The 22638-nt window shown below is 38.6% G+C and overlaps 1 protein-coding gene across 2 annotated transcripts in view; it reads left to right on the top strand.

Annotated features, from left to right (window-relative positions):
- The window catches only part of SLC12A7 (solute carrier family 12 member 7), a 2260604-nt gene that overhangs the window by 1832182 nt on the left and 405784 nt on the right, over positions 1-22638 (top strand). For both annotated transcript variants that reach the window (XM_044065144.1, XM_044065145.1), the window contains one exon: positions 4593-4711. In XM_044065144.1, the coding sequence (XP_043921079.1) occupies positions 4593-4711 (119 nt within the window). The remainder of the gene's footprint in view (positions 1-4592; positions 4712-22638) is intronic.

The following is a 22638-nucleotide window of genomic DNA, read 5'->3' as shown; positions in this document are numbered from 1 at the left end:
CTTGTCTCAAGAACCATCCAAGCAGTTTCTGTTCCTCAAAAGTGGAAGGGGTTTTAGTCTAGGGAAGAAGGCACCTGAGACCCATTCTGGATCTTTCTCAACTCAGCACCTTTTTTAAGGTTCCTTCCTTTCATATGTTATCCCTTCAAACCTTGTTTCTTCTTCTGCTTCAGGCTTTCCTGGTTTCTCTGGATCTCAAGAATGCCTATCTCCATATTTCTATTCATCCCCGTTTCAGGAAATTTTTGCACTTCTCTGTTTCTTCCCTGCATTTTCAGTTCTCTGATTTGACCTTTGGCATCTCTAGTGCCCTAAAGGTCTTCATCAGATGCCTTGCTCCTGTGATTGCTTTTTGCAGGATGAGAGGAATACAGATTTTTCCTTATCTAGGCAACCTGTTCATTCAGACTTCCTCTCCAGGGACTTTGCTTCAGCATCTTTGCTATGCTATTTATCTACTGCAAAGCGTAGTGATTACAGCGAATTTACAAAAATTCTTCATAACTCCTTCTTAGGATCATGTTTTTCTCTGCTATAGGCTCCAGACCATTCCTATGCTGGCTTCCGTACCTCCTCCCTAGACTTTGACTCATTACTTTCCTTCGTTCCCTTTCCCCTCTGGTCATTATTATGGCCACGGAGTTTCTAAGGGCTCTGGAATTCATGGCTTCCACCTTTCCTATGCTTCCTGTTACCAAGCTTCCTATGAGAAAGCTACAGTGGCTCCTAAAATCAGTCTGACGTCAACATTCTCATCCTTTGGGCTTTCCAATTCCTCTTTTGCCATGCCTCAGGCTAGAGCTTCAGCAGTAGATTCATCAACCGTCACTCAACCCAGGGCTGGCTTTTCAACCTTCAGTCCCCACTCAGACCCTCATTTAGGATGCCTCAGATTTGGGGTGGGGAGCTTCTTTAGGCCCTTTCAAAGTCCAGAACCTCTGGTCCCTTCGCCAAAGGAAGGATCATATCAGCATAAAAGAGATGAAAGCTCTTTTACTGGCCCTTCAGGCCTTTCATTCACTTTTTCCCCCCAGGGCCTATCAAAATCTTTACAGAGAATGCCACAGTGATGTGATACATCAACAAGCAAGGGGGGACAAAGTCTTATCTCTTGTGCAGACTAGCTCTTTCAGGTTTGGAATCTGGTTGTCCATTATCAAGTAACTCTTAGGACTGTTTATATTCCTTCAGATCAGAACATTGTGGCAGACTATCTAAGCAGGTCCATAACACAGACTCATGAATGGATGCTTCACAGAGATCTGTTTTGGGGGGGTGGTCTTTGTCAGATGATAGAATTTAGAGACTTGAAATTCATGCAGTCAAGAACATATGATACAATTTCCAAAAAAAATAGAATATAAAAAAAAAACACAAAAATCTAACCTTTTTTTTAAGTATTTGGAGGGGGCAAGCCCCTCCTCCACCCCTATCTCCCCACACCCCCTGCAAATTATATATTCCAACTCCAAGATTATGCTATTGTGAGGAAAGGGGTAAATGTCCCAATCCGCACTACACTGCCATATCCATTCAAATGCTTTCGGTTTTCAAAAACTTGATCATTTGTTCTCAACCGTATACATTTCTAGTTTCTGAAAACTCAGTCAGCTGATAGGGACCCATTTTTGGACATTGTCCACCAATGGGATATTCTCAAGTAGATCTTTTTGCCCCCAACTTCCTGTTTTTTGCAACAGAGTCCCCTGTCCTCTGACTTGGAAGGTGGATGCCCTCTCTTTCTCCTGGAAGGGAATGTTTCTTTAGGCCTTCATCCTGTTCAAGATAGAACGGGACTCTCCCAAAGTCTTGTTGGTGACCCCCTTTTGGCCCAGAGAGCATTGGTTCCCTCTTTTGCATTTAGCCAAGGGCAATCATCGCAAGTTTCCTCACAGGGTTGACCTACTCACCGAAGACAAATGGTCATCCATCCCCACCTGTCCACTCTTCACTTGACATTGTGGGTGAAAGGGTTTTGATCCCTTTTAGGCACATTTTTTTCTGAGGATATGTTTCAGGTTCTGCAGGAGTTTAGAAAATCCACTGCCAAGAAATCTTATTTATCCAAATAGAAGAGATTTTGTATCTTGTGCCTTGTTCCATAACCTGGATCCATTTTCTGTGGAAGTTCCTTCCATTCTGTCTTATTTATGTGAATTGCAGAATGCTGGGTTGGTATACTCTAAAGTCAAAGCCCACCTTTCAGGTATTTCATCCTGTCTGCCTTTGACTCCATCTTTAGCTTCTAGGTTTGAGGTCAAACTATTTCTTTAAGGCAGCCTTCATATTAGACCCCCCCCCCCCCCCCCGGAAGCCTATTCCTTCCTTCCTGGGACCTTAATTTAGTTCATGAAAAGTTGACTCTGGCTTCTTTTGACCCTGCAGCTTCATCTTCCCTACAACATTGTACTTGGAAGATTGTTCTTCTTTTGGCCCTCACTTTAGCTAGACAGGTATCTGAGCTTCAGGTCTTTACAGATGTACCTCCTTTTTTAGTTTTACTTAGGGACAGGATGTCTCTCTGTACTAATCCTTCTTTTATGCCCAAGGTGGTTAACGAGTTGTTTCTTATCAGTCTATTCATTTGACCTCTTTTTTCCCTTCTCTGCAGTCTGCTAGTGAGAAGGTTGTTCACACCTTAGATGTGCATGGACAACTCTGATATTATTTGGATAAGACTAAAACCATTTGTAAATCTGGGCAACTTTTTGTTTCTTTTCATCCTAGTTCTTTAGGTTTAGCTGTTTCTAAGAAACATCATGGATCTCTAAGGCCATTTCCTTTTGTTACTCTTTTCATAGGAAAAGCTTCTCTTTTTCTCTTAAAACTCATTATGCCAGAACTGTGTCATCTTCTGGTCCTTTTTTCAAAGACTTAGATATCAGTTCCATCCTTGAAGTTGCTACCTAATCCTTTGGCCATACTTTCACTAAGCATTACAAATTGGATGTTTCCAGGGCAAGGGCTGGTTCTGCCAGAGCTATCTTGCATGGTTTTCTAGAAGATTCTTCTGGGCCTTCCTCCTCCCAACTTTCCTGTTGAGCTTTGGTACTTTCCCTTTAGTGAAAAATACTACAACAGTGATATGGAGGGACATGGTACAGTCATGTAAAATCTTATTATAACAGTACATGTCTTTCTCTTCAATGTTGCAGTATTCGATCCGTCCCTCCTCCACCTTTTCTTTGCTCCCTTTTTCCCGTTCTGGATACATATGTTCCTTTTTTCTCCTTGACTGGGGCTCTTCAGTTCTGAAGTTTGGACATGCATGTGTCACCTTTCTGCCTTATGCCATGAATGGGGAGCATACATGTGACGTACGACAGCCTTATAACAGCCTAAAGTTTTGGTATATGGGCCGGACGTCAGTCTGCCCTTGGCAGAGGATTCGTTTAATGAAGAATATGGCATCAGTGAAGAGAGGGACATCTACTGTTAAGGGAAGATTTTACACAACTGTACTTTTTTAATCCATCAGTACATTATATTTTTTCTTAAATAAGTAAGCATTTTAGCACTTAAGTATTTTGAGTAAAATTTGTGTCCAAATGGGAAAAAGGGGGGTTGATGCTGATGCACACTCAGTTTTAATAGTTCTTGCTTGTAGTACAATATGCCTGGCTTCAGAAGTGTGGAACAAGAGAGCTAATAAATTTACAATAAAAGAGAATTTCTGCAAAATGTACATGCTTAAATATTTTAATTCTTTTATGCATTTAACCAGTTTCCTTTTGCCATTTCTGTTTGAATAATTTTTTATCACCTTCAGTTTGTTATACTTTATTGTAAGAAAAACACAATAAGGAAACTAACTGGCAAGCTTCTTATGTAGAATGCATCTCATCAATTTAAGAGTGGTGTTTGTTTTCCATGGTTTTGCAACACAGTAGCATGACTACTCATGTGGGAAAAAAATCCATACTGATGGAATAAAGTACAGTTTACAAAATGAGTACCAGTCTTTTTCAAAATGCTTCTCACCCACAGACAAACTGACACTGTATGGTAAGTGCCTATATGAAGAGCTCAGCAAGTACTAGTTATCCAGTTGTCTCCCTGGTTTGCTTGTACCAATCATCAACTTGCACCTCCTTAACCAAACAAGCATGGATGCAGAGTGTTATTTTGTGGGCATGCTGACTTCCAGAAGGTTTTATCAACAAACCTGTTGAAGCCACCATACTTGGGTACTCACTCAGACACTGTCTGTGTTTTTTTTTTCCCCAAGCATCAGTTACATCTTTGCACTCCTGTACTTATTTCAAAATTTAGCTTGCTCAGTCTGTATGACAAGACCTTTTATAATGTTTGCCTTGTCTACTTACTCCTGGATAGGACACTTGACTTAAGCAGTTCAGCAACAACCAAATATTGGTACTGAGCAGCATGTCTTATTAACAGGTAGTACATAAAGTTGTAACCCAAATACAGTTGATTCCAATATCTGCACATGCAAATAATGCTGGAAAAGTACCAATACACTGACATTTTGTTTTGTAAAACACAGCATTACTTGATTGTACTGTGATAATGTTGCTAGATTTGTTTTAAATAAACATAAACTGAATAACGGGCTGATTTTATTTTCTTAGGTATTTGGTCATGGAAAAGCAAATGGTGAACCGACTTGGGCATTGTTACTTACTGCTGGGATCTGTGAAATAGGAATCCTCATAGCTTCTCTAGATAATGTGGCACCTATTCTTTCAATGTAAGTTCCACTACGACAAAAATAATTTTTGATATCTGCATAACTAATGCACCTTTACTCCATCCATATTAATATTTCTTAACCATTATTTTTAAATAGTCAGTACATTTTAAAGCTGTAAGGTGTATTGTGCTTCTATGCTTGGATTTGAATGGAGACTAATCATTTTTCCATTTTTATAGTTCATTACTGAAGCTGTTCAATAGAGATTGTTTCATGATTTTCTTTGAATGTTTTGTGCTATAATTGAGTCACTTTTTAGTTACAAAAAGTAATTGTTCATTGGACTATTGCATTTGTTACAGCTTAATTAAAAACATATTAAGAAGTCAGCTTACTAGGACATATTAGATAACGTATTTGAATATGCCCCTGCAAATAATTAATGTTTTAATCCATGCAACTGCCAAACAACCGCAAGCATTCTTTTTTATCAGCATAAGTGCATTTTTTAACTTTGCACCACAGATCATTCTGCTCTGCTAGCCCCTGCAAATAATTAATGTAAGTTTCGGACAGATCTTAATTGTATGTTATTCTTTAAATGGCATCCTTACATATCACCAAGGCTCACTTTCTTCACTCCTTCCTCTAATTTCTCTGTGTCCGTTAATTGTTTTATGTTCCCATTTATATACAATTGGACTGTTTCACAGCCTGGCCTTTCTTTTTATCTTAACATTGAGACCAAGTGCATTGTGTTGTCCTACATACTTATTCAACCTTAGTTCTCTGAAGACCCAATAATATTTCTACACCCAGGAACCCAATACGTTCTATTATTTTCTACTGCATTCCACAAAACTTGTTTTAACCCAGTTTTCCTATGTCTCACTGGCAGCATTTATTTGTGGCACCACTTTAGTTCTATTTTACAGTCAACTTTTCACATAATACAATTTGTGATTTAAGTTTCTGGATCATATTCCCCTTTCCCATGCTCTTTCCCCTATAAGTCACCATTCTTCATTACTTCCATGCAAAGTAAAGTTTTTGCATAAGCTGCCATGTACTTAATGATTGTTTGCTTAAGCAGCTCTATGCGATCCAGGTCCAGTCCACTCCACTCCATTTGCCCTCACTCTGCTCCCCCACCCCCAATTCCCACACACCCATACTTCAATTGCAGTTATACTAAATGTAACCACACCCCCTCAACATCTCCTCCAATAATATCAACTTTCCACTTAACCTCTAACTCCAACTCATTCTTAAGCAACTGTAGCTATGGCATCATTAAACCCCCCCCCCAAACCTACATTTATCCCCTATGCTATTACAATCCTTCCACAACTCTTTTCTTTTCTTTGTAGTTTACTCAGTTTAACCTCCCTAAATATGACACACATCTACCCCACAATACTCAACCACACACTAACTATCTCACTCCTTATGTACTGGACAACACCTAAATAGCCTAAGAGTAATATAATCAGAAAATCTACCTTATCCAATCCAAGCTTGGAAATACAAATAAAAAGCTACTCTAGCATATGAGCTGCCCTCTTTGAGTCTCACATCCATCTATTCTTTAAATATAAAATATTACAACCCTGCTACAACTGTAAATCATTGTACCTATTAAAAGCAACGCTAAATAGAGAACCAATCAGGACCATCCATATCAGTTTCCACTTCTCACATCTACCCCTATGCAGTGATATCCACCCAAACCCAGGACCTACTTCAACCCCCCCTTTCTCATAATAGGTCCCCCTCTAATTCTGTCCTCCTAGTCACACTAAACCTTCGTAGCATCTGTAAAAAACTAACAGACCTCCAGGTGTGGCTAATGTAACATAACTCATGACATACTCGCAATTGCAGAGATCTGCCATTGCGTAAGCTTTAAGATTAAATAGTTTAATATCTTGTACATTGCATCAGTAATTCCAAAACCATGCTAATATGAACAAGTCATATTTGATGCCTTGAAGCATCAGTAGAAGAGAACTGCAGATGCACCTGGAGGTGTCACTCGGATGTAATAAGTTAATAAAAAACTGGGTAAACGAAGCCTGGTGCTCTGCAGAATGAGCATTCTCTTCTCCAAGTCCAAACATATTTTAGTGTCCCTAAAACCTCAGTCTGTAGTGCTGAGTTGCAAGGCTGCCTGACTCCATTGCTTGCCATTCTCTGCAAATTTTTCTGGATCATTAGATGTACTGGGCCACAGGTGGGGTAACTCCATGCAGCCTGCTTGTACTGAGATCCCATCGGTTTTCTGAATTTCTGATGTACTGTGAGAAATTTCTCCTAGTGTTAATTGCACCAATCACTTGTGGCTTATACAACTTTTTTTTTAATGCCATTCAGCGATTGATAAAGTTGAGTTTCAGCACTTCTAATTTCGTATTAAATCCCAAATTCAGTACAGTGAAGTGAAGTGAAGTAAAACAATGCCATTGTTGTTGTTGTTTTAATAAATAACATGCAATTTGTTAAAATTTAGCCACCATGACCTTAAATAAAAATTAGATTTTTCAAGAACAAATTAAAATTTTCTGATTATATCAGTAGTGCACCCATTTATATAGTTATAATGCTGTTTTAATGTAACCGTAAATATCTCAACATGCCTGTTTATTTATTTTATTTGACATTTGTTTATTTTGTCATTTGTTTACATGGAAAGTCTGACTGGACATGAACCCATTTTCAGAAGAAGAAATGGGAAAAAAGCTCCACACAAGAATTGTATTTATTTTATGTTTTTCTATTTTACATTTGTTGACCGGGAAAGTCCTATTGGACAAGGTCCATTTTCAGCAGAGGCCCGGGGAGAAAAGCTCCACATTAGTTAAACAATAAAAGATACATTTACAAATGCAGAAAACTAATAATAGAAACATTTAAAAAACAGAGAAAAAATAATAGCACATTTCTAAAATAGAAGATCTTGTATAGAGGTTCTACGTATCTAGATAGTTTGTGTTGTGAACACCACTTTATTCATTAAAAGTCATTATTCTGTAACTAAGACCATGGTTACAGTAGGAAAACATAGGAGTGAAGGTAGGAGAAGTAGGAAAGAATAGAAGAAGGTTATGTTAATACATGCACATAGCCAGGAATTCATCAGATGTGCCTTTAGTGAGTTTTTGAACTGTAAAGTATTTGATGCTGAAGTGTCAGAATTTGGGGAGGCTATTCCAGATATTAGTTACGGTGTGTGAGAAAAGTGCTTTCCCTGCAGTGTTGCTAGTCCTAGATAATTGATAGGATGGATTTGTTGAAAGAGCGGAGGGGACGATTTGCTTAGTAGTGAGTCAGTAGTTGACTTAGTGCTGGGGTTTTGTCAGGATTTCTTTGAATGTTGTATGCAGTAACTAGTTGGTGATAATTTAGTAATTGCGGAAGTTCTAGCCACTGAAGCTCCTTTAGAGCCAGACAGTGGTGGGTTCTGAAGGTGGAGTTACTAGCAAACTTGGCAATTTTATTGTAACAAGACACAAATTTATCAAAGTCAAGTTTCCTTATGTGAGTCAGGATTGGTGCTGCATACATTAAAGTGGACAATAGGTGTGTTTGGGCTAGAGTGATCTGATAGGAAGTTTTTGCGACTGTATAGAGTTCCCATTTTTTTATGTACCTTTTTGATGGTTTGAGGGATACGGACATCAAAGTGAAGATTATTGTCTATTTCTACACCAAGGAGTTGAGTATGAGTTCCCATTTTTATGTACCTTTTTGATGGTTTGAGGGATATGGACATCAAATTGAAGATTATTGTCTACTTCTACACCAAGGAGTTTAGTATGAGGAGAAGGAGCAATGACAGTTCCATTTCTGGAAGTGATAGAGAAGGAGAGAGGAGAGGTTTTAGATTTGTTGGGGGTGAATAGGAGTAATTTGGTTTCGTTGGGATTTAGGATAAGTTGGATATTTGTAATCCAACTTTCCATGGAGGCAAAGGATTCTTGGGTGAGTTGTTGCAGAGTGGTAAGAGATGGGGCTGAGCAGATTAGGGTTGAATCATCTGCATACTGTATAAGTGTGGCATGCTGGGTAGAGGTATACAGATTGTTGGTGAAGATGGAAAAGAGAAGAGGACCCAATAATGAGCTTTGTGATACACCTATGGTAGTTAGAAGAAGAGGTGATAGTACACCCTGCCATTGGACAGATTGCTGCCTGTCAGTTTTTGAACCAGGCAATAGTGGACAGGGCAAAGGATAGGGAGGTTAGAGTATCTAATAGTATGGAGTGTGACAACATGTCGAATGGCTTGGAGAAATCCAAGAATATAGCAGATACAAAATTATCATTTCTGTGTTGGTTAACCAGATTGGTAAAAGAGAGAAGAGCAGTAGTTGTGCTGTGGTGTAGGTGCAAACCATGTTGTGTGTTGGAGAGAAGATTTGTATTCAGGAAATGCATAACTTGAGAGTGAATACATTTCTCAAGTATTTTAGATAAGGGAGACAAAATGGCAATGGGACGATAACTTGAGAAGTCATAGGAGCTGCCACCCTTATGGAGGGGAATAATATATGAGACTTTCCATAGTTGTGGGATATAGGCTTCCTGTATGGAGCAGTTGATAAGGATAGAATCAGGGTAGGATAAGGATTCAGTGGCTATTTTTAGGAAGTTGGCTGGTATAGCATTGGCTGCTAGAGTAGTGGGTTCAGTCTTAAGAGGAATTTTTTAATTGTAGAGGTCGGGACAGGAGACAGTGCAAAGGAAGGTGTATTATCAGGACTTGTAGTTGGCATAGATGTGCAAATGTTTTTGGATAATTGGGTGGATAGTGACTGAATGGATTCAGTGAAATGACAATTAAATTGAGAGGCTATATCATTATTGTTGTGGGTGGAGATGGGAGCTGGAGTTGTAGTTTTGCCAGGTTTTAGTAGGGAGTTGATGGCTTGCCAAAACTTTTGGGAGTTTGAGTGTTTCTTTTGGATACCTAGGAAGTAGTTATGTTTATCAAGTCTAGTTTGTTTTTTGGCCTGGTTCCTAAGTTGTTGGTAGTTTTGCTTGGATAGACTAGTGTTATCGTTCTTCCAGGTTTTCCAAGCCTTATCTCTGGACTTTAACAAGGCTCTAGTGGTCCGACTTAGCCATGGGGCATAATTTGCTTTAGTTCTAATTTTTCTGATGGGGCAACTATATTAAGGATATTAGTAAAAGTACTATTGAAGTAGCTGACTGCCTGGTCTAATTCAAGGGTTTGTAGTAGTTCCTAGTTACATTTTTTAAGAGCAGTGTTAAGATCCTGCGGGCTTAAATTGCAGTTATCTCTGATTTGTTTATAGACTATGGGCTTGGGTAAGTTTATACTTTTCCATAGGAGGAATGTGGGGAGGTAGTCACTGAGCCCATCTGGTAGACAGCCTATCTCGTAACTTTGTTTGGAACAGTTTACTAGTAGGTTCATTCAATCATTTTTTGGAAAAAATTGAATTGAAATGGCAAATCTTTTTAAGAGCTGATGTAATGCCTTGCATTAATGATAAAGTTTCTGTCAAAAGTCATTTAAATTATGTTAATGTTTAATTTTTCTTGTTATAAAATGTATTGCAAATGTAGTTATATTAAGAACATTATTACAAGTTTACATTATACACAGTTTTTATTAGTAGATATTGTATTAAGGAAGTGACAGTACTGTTTGGTTGAGTGAATTTTATATTGACATGTCCTTTTAAGAATTAATACTAATAGGAAATGATGTTGAGATAATTGTAGAATAAAAGGAAATGATGTAAATGGTGGATTTTGTAATTCTGAAGAAATTCTGTAATAAATGGGACGAATGTGCTAAATTTATTCTGGTTCCAGTATGTGTTTTGTTTTAGTAGTATTTTACGTTTTTGAGTTTTAATATTAGAAAAAAGTATTATTGAAGTAGCTGACTGCCTGGTCTGATTCAAGGGTTTGTAGTGGTTCCTAGTTACATTTTTTAAGAGCAGTGTTAAGATCCTGTGGGCTTAAATTGCAGTTATCTCTGATTTGTTTATAGACTATGGGCTTGGGTAAGTTTATACTTTTCCATAGGAGGAATGTGGGGAGGTGGTCCCTAAGCCCATCTGGTAGACAGCCTATCTCGTAATTTTGTTTGGAGCAATTAACTAGTGTCCAATCTAATATAAATTGTTTGGAGATTTTTTTATCAATTCCAGTGGGTTCTACAGTGAGTTGAAAGAACCTGAATAGACTAATACGGTTAGTGGGGGTTTTGGTGTTTACAGGATAGCCAATCAGTATTTAGGTCACCTAGTGGGATAGTCTCTTGTAGGAGGTTATCATTAGTCCATTGTAAGATTTCCTTAGTTATAGGAGAGTTGTTGCCTGAAGGGATATAAGCACAGAGAATGTTGATTGTCTCCTTTTTTATTTATAAATAGATCAGAGCCTAAGGTCTCAGCATTATGAAATTTGGGTAAAGGAGTTTCTAGGGGTTGGAGACAGAGTGTGTTCTTAAAGATTGCAACCCCTCCTCCCTTCTTGCCTAAACTATCTAATCTTAGGATATTATAACCTGGGGGCAGGATTTCTTTATTCAGGGTGCTAGATTTTAGCCAAGTCTATGTAATGCTAAGTATGTCGGGGGAGTAATGGTTTATGAATGCGTGTAAGTCAAGAAGTTTGTTAGATATACTCCTAGAGTTAAGGTTAATGATAAGTAAGTCTGATGTGTGTTTGGTAGGGAGTGTCCTATTGTATGGCCCTGGGTTTGGGTGAATGTCTCCTGAGATAAGTAGGTGTTTTCTAATTAGTAATGTAAGTTTGATTGAATGTGCTATTTCTATCTTGGGTCTATATGATTTTCTGGTGAAAGACAGTGGAATATACTTCTTATCTATGTGTAGTATTGAGCTGTCATTAAATGCGGAAGAGATGGGGAAATTTGTGAGAGTCTCTGTAGGTGGGGAAATATATGTTATGTGGAAAGTGGTGTTGTTTAATGGTATGTTAGTGTGTATGGATGTAGTTTAGGTTAGGGTTGTGAGAGTTAAGAGAGATGTTAATATGACTTGCATATTTTGGGGGAGTGGTGTTTAGGTACTGGAAATTGTTGTGGGTTGGGAAGTGGGATATATGTAGAGGTGTGGTAGCTTGCTAATGTATGTGTATGTATGTGAAAGTTAGTCTGTTAGAGGGTGTGATTAGGATAGATGTGCAGTAGCTCATAGGTTTAAGGGGTGATCAGGTGATGAGGGGTTAAAATAAATGTAGAAGTAGTGGGGGTGGGTGGGAAATGGGGGCAGGGTAGTGGAGCAGAGTGAGCCAAGCATAACAGGGCCCAGCCAGACACCAGTAGACTGCAGAGACAATCTGTATGCACTGTTCAGGGAAGAACAGGAATACAGAGTTGATGGATAAGTTTTAAAGTTACTGCTTCCATTATAATTACTTTTGTTTGTCCCTTTTTTATTTTTCAGAAGGTTGTAGGGGATGCCTAATCTGATAATGCCAGTGCTGTGGGCTCTCGAGCAGAACACAACAATGCAATTTCCCTGCTTATTAGGATAATTACAAAAATATTAACCTATTAACCTTGTTCCCTTGTTTGAGTTTGAATTTTTGTTTAGAAAGATTTAGACTGCAGGAGGCTATAGAAATTACATGCAGCAATCCTTAGAATTTCAAACCTTTCCTAGGGGGTAGGCTGAATTAGGTAGGACAGTTGAGTAGTGATCCTAGGCGGGAAAAGGAAGAAATATAGGTGCAGGTTAGGACAAAGTAATAGGTCTTTATGCACCAAAATGTACAACAGAAAAATCTTACACTAACAAAGTTACACACAGTAGTACATCAGTACGTGGCAAGAGGATAGTATTTGGATATATAAGCTTTGCTGTAAGAGGTCCTAGTTAACAGATACTTATCAACATACGCACATTTACCATCATTTATGATAGAATGTTGGGAAATCAATCAGTAAAGCCCTTTTCAGTTTTTAGTTTAGTCAAAAAAACACAGCATTTCAATAAGTCAATAGATTGCTCTTAACAAATGTTGTAGGATATCATGCAGTAATATGTGCTTCTCAGCTGTTACATGGTCAAATCCAGCATTTACTATAAGCCAGTATATATCCCTTATTTCAACTATTTCAGGATATCACTATATTATGCCCTTTTCAATCATTAGATAAGCAAAACACAGTAATTTCAATTTAGCCAGTATGTCGCTTAAATATTAATTTTTAAATAAATTACTACATAATTCAATTTAAATGAACATTTAAGAAACCATAATCAGAGCAGTATTACATTCAAATTAATACAGTATGATAAATTCTGGACAAGACATTTGTCACATGTTTTCAGTTTTGCATAGAAGAAAGAATAGTCTAAGGTAGTAAAACAGGAAAGCAGGAGTACAGTATAAGCATTAATATTATCGGGTTATAAGTAGGACATGTATCACTGTATACCCCTTTGAACAGTAAGATGAATAACAATTTGAGCCAAAAGTTTTACCCCTTGATTATGTGTATGCAGTCTGGTCTAACATGGATTACAGAAGGCTGTAATGGAGGGTTGTTGTGTAATAAGGAAACCTATGTAGATAAGAAAAATTTACAATGTAATGTGAACTCAGGAAAGTAAATGTAAGGAGGGGATGAAGAGAGGAGCAGGAAGGGAGAATAAGCTTATAATTATCCTGGTGTGTTGCATGTACAGAGCCAGGATCTAAAGAGAATTTTTTTTCAAAGATTGCTTAAATAAATGATTCCTGGATAGCAGTCTGATGTCCAGTGGGACTGAGAATAAAGTCTGTGATCAATAGATTTCTTGGGTTTTGTAAACTGTAAGAAGTTGCAGAGCATGGGGAACAATTGGAAAGGTAGTAAGTCTAGAGCTATTGGCTGGGCAAGAAGTAGGTTTGTTGTTTGACAAGAGATGTTGATGGTATTGCAGTTGGTCGGGTACTTCAAGCCAAAATAATGATTTTCATGCATGCAATGATTAGTTTTATCAAACTGATATATAGCAAACCTTGCTACTTTGTTATAGCATTTTTGATGATGTAATATGAGGGATGTATTAATGCTGGTGAGGAATGGAGAGGCATATAGTAGGGTAGGAAAAAAGGTAGACAGTGGCAAGAGTAGCTCTGGAGGAGTTGATAAGGAATTTATTTTAATCTGTACTATAACCCCTAGTAACTTTTGTGCAAAACAACATCAGTGTCAGTGTGGTGTAATGATAATATATTGAAGCTGACTTTGGAAAACGTTAATGATTTTGGGGAAAATAATTTGTTTTGGGGGAATTCAGAAGGAGTTGTTTGTCAGTTAGCAAGCTTTCAATGGAGTTAAAGACATTTTGAGTTGTGGCTAATAGTTCAGTAAGAGTGTCAGCTATACAGATGACTCTAGAATTGTCTGCATACTGTATAAGAGTGGCCTACTGGGAGAATGTATGAAGGTCATTAATAAAATAATGAAAAGTAGAGGGCGAAGGACAGAGCCTTGTGTACACCAGTATTGATAGGGGAAAAGAAGCTAGAACAGAGAGCCATTTTACTGACTGACATCGGTCAGATAGAGAACTTGGAAAGCCATTTAAGAGTAGAGTTGGACAAACCCAGGGTAGCCTTTTTTAAGATTAGTTTGGAATGCAAGACTGTGTCAAAGGCTTTAGAGAGGTCTATGAAATATACTAATTTATCATTATCTCTTGCCTTGATAACCTGGTCTGGGAAGGTTAAATCTGGCAAGATTATGATATTCCTTATAAGAGGTTTATTTGATTACGGTGGCTTGGATATCTCAGAACAATGGTGGGGTGGTGATCACAGAGTTAGTCTGGAAGAATTCCAGGTGAGCAGTAGCGATTTGGATGCGAGACAAGGATCCAGTCAAGGGTAGATTCCAGTGTTACTTACTTTATTAAAGCAAGTGTGGGAAGATTTAAGTTGAATGAAGTTAAAGAAATTTATATTATTAACAGAGGGTTATTCTGATACACTGTTTTGCCAATCAATGTTGACATCACCAAGAGTAGTGGTTTCATATGGTATGTTATTTAAAGTCCATGAAGGATGTCCTCTGGAATAGGGATGTTCCTGCTGGGTAGAAAATAAACCGCAATTATAAAGATTTATTTATGGTTATTTAGCTTTAGTATGGTAATAATGAGTTCAGCATTATGGACGTTTTCAACAGCAAATTAACATTTTAGATGCGAGCTGCTGAAGGTAAAAAAAAAAGTGCTTGGAATAAATGATAACATTTTCTTGCCGTAAACCAGTATTATACAGATGCAAAACTACATGAAAAGTCTCTGCAGTTGTGGTAAGGATGTATATTATCACCTGATAAAAATAATAAAAATAATGTAAAAAAAAAAGACTTTTTATATGACACCTTAGTAAATGTGACATTGATGAATAGGTAGAAGGTGAATACCTCAACAAAGAATAATATCTTTGAAGTCATCTTCAGCTTAGTAAAAAGCAAAAGAGAAAAAGCAAGAGAATGCAGGCAACACAGATAAGCAGCCAAAAGGCAACCATGACTATCCCACAGTATGATCTGTGCCTCTAAGACAAGTGTCAAATGGAACATAAAACAGAAGATGGTAGACTCTGACCTTTTCAAAAATAAAGGCAGGAGGAGCAAACATTGATTAAGAGACTGTAGCTGGGAAGCATTAAGGAAATATGATTACTAGTACTAGGAACATAAACTGGAAAAATGAAATTTGAAACAGCCAGTCTGGGCAAAGATATGGTAAGAAGGACTGTTTAGAGTAAAAAGAGGAGGGGATATAGAGAAAGAAGAGTCAAGAATTGGCAAAAAAAAAAAAAAAACTAAAGTGACAATAAAAGAAACTACAAAAATCAGTGCCATTACTGACTTGGACATGAAATGGGATGGGCATAGAAAATTTTTCAGGCATAACATCTAACACTGGGAATGTCCATATGTGTTATGTTTACTGAAAAGTGGGAGCTGTATGAAACAGCAGGTGACCAAGCTTTATATGATTTAGCTTCATAAGAGTATGCAGGTAAGGTAATGGCTTAAGAGGAGAGGATTAGCAAGAATGCGAATTAAGAGCAATGTAGCTAAAGAGCCGTGGAAGGCATCAGTGAAATAAGGCACAGTGAGCCAGCGGTCTGTCCCTTAGATACTTAAATGTTTGGCATGTGTGCTTGGGGAATCTCTAACTAAGTGTACAGCCTCTTTGGACTGAAGTAATGTTAAGTACCTCAGAAAAGACATGGAAAGAAATAGCTGTGACTGAAATTATTTTTAAATCAAATGTTAAAACAGATTTTGCCACTCTTACCTCATCCATTTGAGAGACTAACTTAGTATAAAGGCTGATGAGTAAAACTTGAAGGATATAAAACATCTTGTCTTCACTAAGTATTTTGATGCCATGCCTCACAAGAGGTAAGTGAAAAAACTACTGTGGGACACAAACTGCTGAGATGGCACTCAGTTGTTGGCAAAGGATGTCAGTTTGGAGAGGCATTGAACATGAGGCCAGTGAATTATAAAGGGCTACCAATGAGTTTGGTGTTGGAACTAGCTGTAGTCAGCATATTTGTGTCAAATATCACACTTATGGGATGGCCATTATCTTATTTGTTCAAACTAACCATAGGAGACCAGTGCTTAACAATGAAAAATTTGACTTGCAGTGTGAAGTGTATGCTAAGTAGATAGGGGACAGCCAAGCTGTACTAGAAAAAAAGTTAGTTTATGCACTCCTGTAAGAGTATAATGCAGAGCTGACTTAAGCTGTTATCAGAAGTACTTCTGTGAAAAATGAAAGGTATAAAAGAAGTGTGTGTTAACATTTCCCATAGACTGAATCATGCTGTGGATTGTGATATTTCAGTGGTAAAGGATTACAAAAGTGGAAGCACATAAGAGTGCAGAACCTAGATGCACTAGCTAATTTTCGTTTTATGCAGAATGCTAGTGAAAACCTAGTTGAACTACGGTTTCCCTATGTTTTGTCAGCACTCTGGTTATTGTAGCTAAAGCAGTTTGTTATACTGTGACATCTTTATCATATGTGCTACAGTGGTTTCTCCAGTACTTGTGAGATTCAGAGAAAAGTAAAGAGGTGATGTTTTTCTGTCTTAAAGGTTTACCTCAGAGGTAGTATATTTAAAGACTGGCAGGAAGTGGGCAAAACTCCATGTTGTGGTACAGGAGATAGAGGTTCTCTGGAAATATATAATGCCTTTATATCTGATATGACACTTTATGTAACAAGTTGAAGATATTATGAAGACAGTGTCAGTAAAGAACATAAAAGTAATTGAGAGTATGTAGTAGTTGATTACCAAGGTGGCAAAGGCAAGGGAAATGTAAAGCATGATGAAAAACTTGGCATATTACTTGTGTGCATAGTGGGGCAGAGAAAGAAATAGGGATCCATGATATGATGTGCTACATAAGTTCATAGGTTCATGGGTTCATAGGTGTTTACTAGGCTAACAACCACAAGGGCCTTCTTAAGCCTAGCCATGCATCCCAAATCTCTGACAAGTTCTGATACCCTTGATAAGTATAAGCATGGGTCTGGGAGATGAACCATTTACAGGTTACCTGTTTCCATTAGAGTCATAGGTGCCAAACCAGGGATGAATTTCTGGTTTCCCATCCAATTGTCCAAGTTGCACTTGAATTTTGTTAGGGAGGAACTCTGCTTTACATGGATGGGGAGCCTGTTCCATAGACATGGTAGTCTCTGGGATATATACCTGTCTCTCCAGCAGGTCCTATTTGTATCACAGGCAAGGTTTAAAACTTTAGAATGAGCAATTCTGGTGCTGTTTGTTTTGTGGATATGCAGGAGGTCCATCAGAGTGGGGTCTGCCAGGCATAGATCTCCCCTCAAAAACCTGTAGGATACAGAATACAGGGATAGGGCTTGAGGTGGTCTGCAGAGGACATTTTACTTATGCTCTGTATTCTTTCAGTGAGGAAACTCTGTGGAGATTCCATTTGTTGGATATGCGTGGTTATGTGCATATCAAAGGGGGCATTGTACTCAATGATAGGGCTGGTGAATGCTGAATATAGTGGAACAATGACTTCCTTGGATTTAGATGCCATACCTTTGTTCATAAGTTGCTCAACAGAGAATGATTTCCTCACCACTGTAGACGCATGATGGTCAAAGGCTAGATTACTATCTATGTGTGTCCCTAACTCCCTGACTACTGGGTCAACACTATGGGGTGTGTTGTCAATGTGATAGTTACCAGTGATGGATGACTTCCCAAAGGATACTATTATGCATTTCTTGGCTTTTAGTTTTAGTCCATGGCTCTAACACCAGTTGTTTGTCTGTGTCAGCCAATCCTGGAGAACATTTGTGTCAGTGTGAGATTAAATGACAGTGACAGCTCCTAATTTGCAATCATTTGCAAATTTAGTCAGCCAGAGACTACTGACATAGGTCTTAATGTCTGAGAAGTAAATGCCAAAAAGGAGCGGTCCAAGGACTGATCCCTTAGCGAGTCCACTTGTGAATGGCCTCTTTGTAGAGGTGGACTCCCCAATTCTAACTTCCTGGGTTCTGTCTGTGAGTCAGTTGGCTATCCACCAGTTGACATACGGGTTTGTACCTAACCTCTTGAGTTTGTCAACAATGCCTGAGTGGGGTATTGTGTCAAATGCCTTGGCCAGGTCAAGGTAGACAGTGTGAGCGTTTTTGCCCTCATCCATTGTTTTGGTGACCTTCTCAAAGAAGTCCACCAGGTTGAGTAGACATGATCTGCCCTTGACTAAACCAAACTGGGTTGGGTCCAGTGTCTGGAGGTTTACTATATCTCTAATGATATTCTCCATGATGATTCTTTCCATGGCTTTACTTATAAGACTAGACATCACCATTATATGATGTGCTACATCACTGAGGGCAAGCTAGCACCATCGAAATGAAAAGGCATCGAAGATAAGTGAGTCACAGATGCCAGTGTTCAGTTCTAAGGCTGAATTCTGAACTCGTTAACGCAGACCTGCAAACAGTGTATATACATGCCCAGTACATATAGAAACATGTGGAACAGGGTTAGGCTGAATTCTGGCCTCATTAATGCAGACCTGTAAACAGTGTATATACATGCCAAGTACATATAGAAATGTGGAACAGGGTTAGCTGAACAGAACTTGCTGTAGGATCACAAGAGACTTGCCGAATAAAAACTTTTCTTCTGTTGGCATCTATATGGTTTGTAACTAAAAATCGAGTACAATGCCCCATTTGGCATGTACCTCACTAGATACCTGCAACAACTGGAGAAGCCACAAAAGTACCTCACAAAGAGTATCCTAGCCCTTAGACACTTGTTCTGTATGGACAGACTCAAAAAAACTCCAACTATTCTCTGTCTCGTATCGCCTACTTAGAGGCAATCTCTGCTTGACATACAAAGCCATGTCTGATCCAGCTCTGTTAAAAATGCTACATCTAAAGAAATCCCAATCCCTCTGCACTACATACTCCAGTGACCTCATCCTCATTACCACAATCAACAGAACTTACCAGAGGGACAGGAGACTGCCCTTGCTATGGAATAGACTTGCCATACATGTCAAACAGAGCACCTCACTGGCCTTCTTCAAGAGAAACCTTGATGAGTGGATGGGAAATAGAAAATTCACCCTGGGGATCACTCCATTGGTTCTACTCGACAAAGGCACTGGGAGCTAAGGTCGGATGGCACAATGTCAGGGTAATCCTATGGGCTCCAGGGCCATTAGCCTTGTACACACCTATGAACGTATGAGAAAAAACATCAAAATGTATTACATTTCCTGCATTCTAATAACCAAACCAGCATGAAATTGGAGAAAAGAAATTTTGCCAATAGGGTTGACTGTCGTCAGGGATACAGTTGATAGGCAAGAAGGGGATGGAATTTATTGGAGAAAACTGGCAAAGGAACCAATGTAATGGGAGCAAATAACTAGAAAGGAAAAGTTAATAGAATGGGAAGAGGCCAAGAATTTTATTTGGACTGCAGGTTAGAGATTGCCTTCCCTATCAAAAATTGGTATCAGAGTATAGGCAAAGAGAAAGAAATAGGGGGCTCCTAAATGAAAGACCAGCACTGGTAGAGTTTTTAATAGAGTGTAGAACAGAAGCTGCCATTAAAAAATGAATAATTAGTAAAGCATGTAAAATATTGCATGATAATTATAAGAATCAATCAGAAAGACAGCTGCATCCTGCTGAAAGTTAATAGGGCATTTTGTACTTTTGAAGTAATGTGCACAATTCAATCAAAATGTGCACTGAATTGTTTGGCTTGTCTTACTAATACTGTGCCATGTTGATAGTCTTGTGTTTTTGTATGCATGGCTTGGCCAGTCATTCTGCTGTTTAACAAAAAAAAAAAAAAAAAGAAGAAAGCATGTCTAATGGAGAGCCCAAGGTGTGTCCTGTCCTGTTTATGAACCTGAACTTGTGTTGTATAGGGTAAAGCGAAGCTGCAGGGAAGTTATGTAATTGCCTTGTACACCGCTTAGACAGTAGAAAATTGCATGTTAACAAATAAATATTTCTTACAAATGTTGGTTTGAATTTTTACATATGCAGACACCCAGCTTTAGGTGTAAAATTGCTCTAGTTACAGGTTTGTGAGATGCATAGCCCTCAACCTTCCATCTCCTAAATGTGGAATAAATGGATAAAATGTGGAACACCTACTACCAGCTTAGCAACAACTTCAGCTAAGAAGCTCACAGGATAGTTAAAATGTGCTACTTTTATACATATAAAAAGTTGTTTTGATGACTTAAAATAATTTTGTATTATTTGCCATAGATTTCAGTTAGAAAATTCTGAAGTCTGAATGTGACACAGACCCTTTCAGTGTGGAACTTCGAGGAACATGGGCTTTTTCAGACCCAAAATGAGGAACATTCCTCGTAACTTGGTAGACTTGAGAGTCATGGTTGTATGACTTTACCTGCAAGAAAGCTTGCTCTGATTCTTTCTTGAAAACACTATCGGATATAATGTTGTTCAACTTATCCTCTATCTTCTAAACTCATATGCATGCACTGGCACTGAGCGGTCAAGCTCATACACGTGTAGTATCACCCATGCCTGTCAATCAACATACATTGAAAATCTGGATAAAGAGTCTTGAAAAGTAGTGATATCCAGGCAATAAGCCAGTTACCTAATTAGCATACAATTTGCATAATCATTCCCACTTCTAGCGGGATTATGGTAATCCATTCAGGAACACAAGTTTAAAAACTGAGCATCAACCATAAATTGTAATCTAAACATTCAGCCATTGCCAGTATCTAGCATTAAACACTAAAACCAAAGGAAAAACAATACCCATGAAACCTCTGCTAGCAGAGGCAACAGGAGGCTCAAACAATCAAAATATAAATCACCCTGTTAGAGAAAGAGAGGAGTAAAAGAATTTCTGAATGTTCAGGGGTAACTTAGCAATCAATGGGTAGTATCAGTGCCATTTATTGAACTTGGCCAGATACAATATTTTAAAGAAAGCACAATGACAGAACATTGGTAAATCCTAGCTAAAGAAACAACTCATCAGGGGTAATCCAGTTACTACTGGACAAGTATGTATGTTGCACATGTAGAGTTGTGATCCTGTTCAACTGATTAGGTTCATATTCGCATCAGTAACTAGACACACAATGAATGGAAACAGCTCATCCATATGGCAACTGTAAACCAGTAAAACGACTAGCAGGGTGTTGGCTTTGCAAATGAAAAAAAGAAGTTATGTTCTTACCATAACGTTCCATGTTTGTTGTCCTTTATCTCGCCTTCCTTTCTGGTTGGGTTCAGAGCCAATCTTGGCTCCGACTCGGCCACTTCTAAAGCTCGAAGTCTCCTTACTGGCTCGAGGCTAACCCCTTATCCCAGCATGCTTAGCAGTAGCTACCCAGATCTCGTTTGTGAGAACTAACCACTAGACAGGAGAATTATGAATTTACCAGTAAAGGAGGTAACTAAACCATATTGCTTCCTTGTACCGAAAACAACAGAACAACAGTGGTGACAAGGACTATACCAAAAGCTAAAAGCAAAGGAAACTCAGCCAAATCAGTCAAAAGAAAGGGAAATTCCTCTCAATCATCCAGAATGGGGGAAGGAGGGAGAGATGCAAGAAGGAAGGCGAGATAAAGGACAATAAACATGGAACATTATGGTAAGAACATAACTTCTTTATGTCATGTTGTCCATCTTGCCTTCCCTCTTTCTGGTTGGGACAGCGTCCCCAGCACCTAAATCCTGGGTGGCTCACTGGAAAAGAGACTTCAGTACCGTGAAACCAAAGGATGCCCTGTTCGAGAGGCCATGTCCACTTTGTAATGAGTAATGAAGGTATGGGGAGTAGCCCCTGTTGCTGCCACACAAATAGTATCTAAAGGAAGCTTAGCTTGAAAGGATATGGAGGTAGCCAAGGACCTAATAGAATGTCCCCTTACTTTTCCCAGGACTGGCACATTCCGAGACTCATAAGCATAAGTATTGGACAGCCATTTTGAAAGAGTTACTTTGGAAACTGGTGAGCCTTGCTTACTGTAAGAGAAAGATACAAACAGCTGATCTGATCTTCTGATGTCCTTGGTTCTTTGAAGATAAAATCGTAACTGCCTGTGGACATCCAATTGATGTAATTTATACTCTGCCTTGTTGCCATAATTTGGAAAGAAACCAGGAAGTTCAATTGATTGATTCAAATTATACTCTGAGCACACTTTTGGTAAAAAGGAAGGATTAGTTCTAAGAGATACTCTATCCTCGTAAACGATCATATAAGGCAGGTGGATGGAAAGTGCCTGTAACTTGGAAACCCGCCTAGCTGATGTAACAGCAATCAGGAAGATGGTCTTCCATGATAAGAACTTTAGAGGACAAGAAGCGGCTGGTTCAAAGGGAGGAAGGATCAGAGCAGGTAGTACTAAATTTAAATCCCAAGGATGGAGAGGTTCTCGG

The sequence above is a fragment of the Protopterus annectens genome, chromosome 3.part0 (genome assembly GCF_019279795.1).
Source record: "Protopterus annectens isolate FY-2018-M chromosome 3.part0, PAN1.0, whole genome shotgun sequence".
Lineage (NCBI taxonomy): Eukaryota > Metazoa > Chordata > Ceratodontiformes > Protopteridae > Protopterus > Protopterus annectens.
This window is presented reverse-complemented; position numbering and strand designations above follow the sequence as displayed.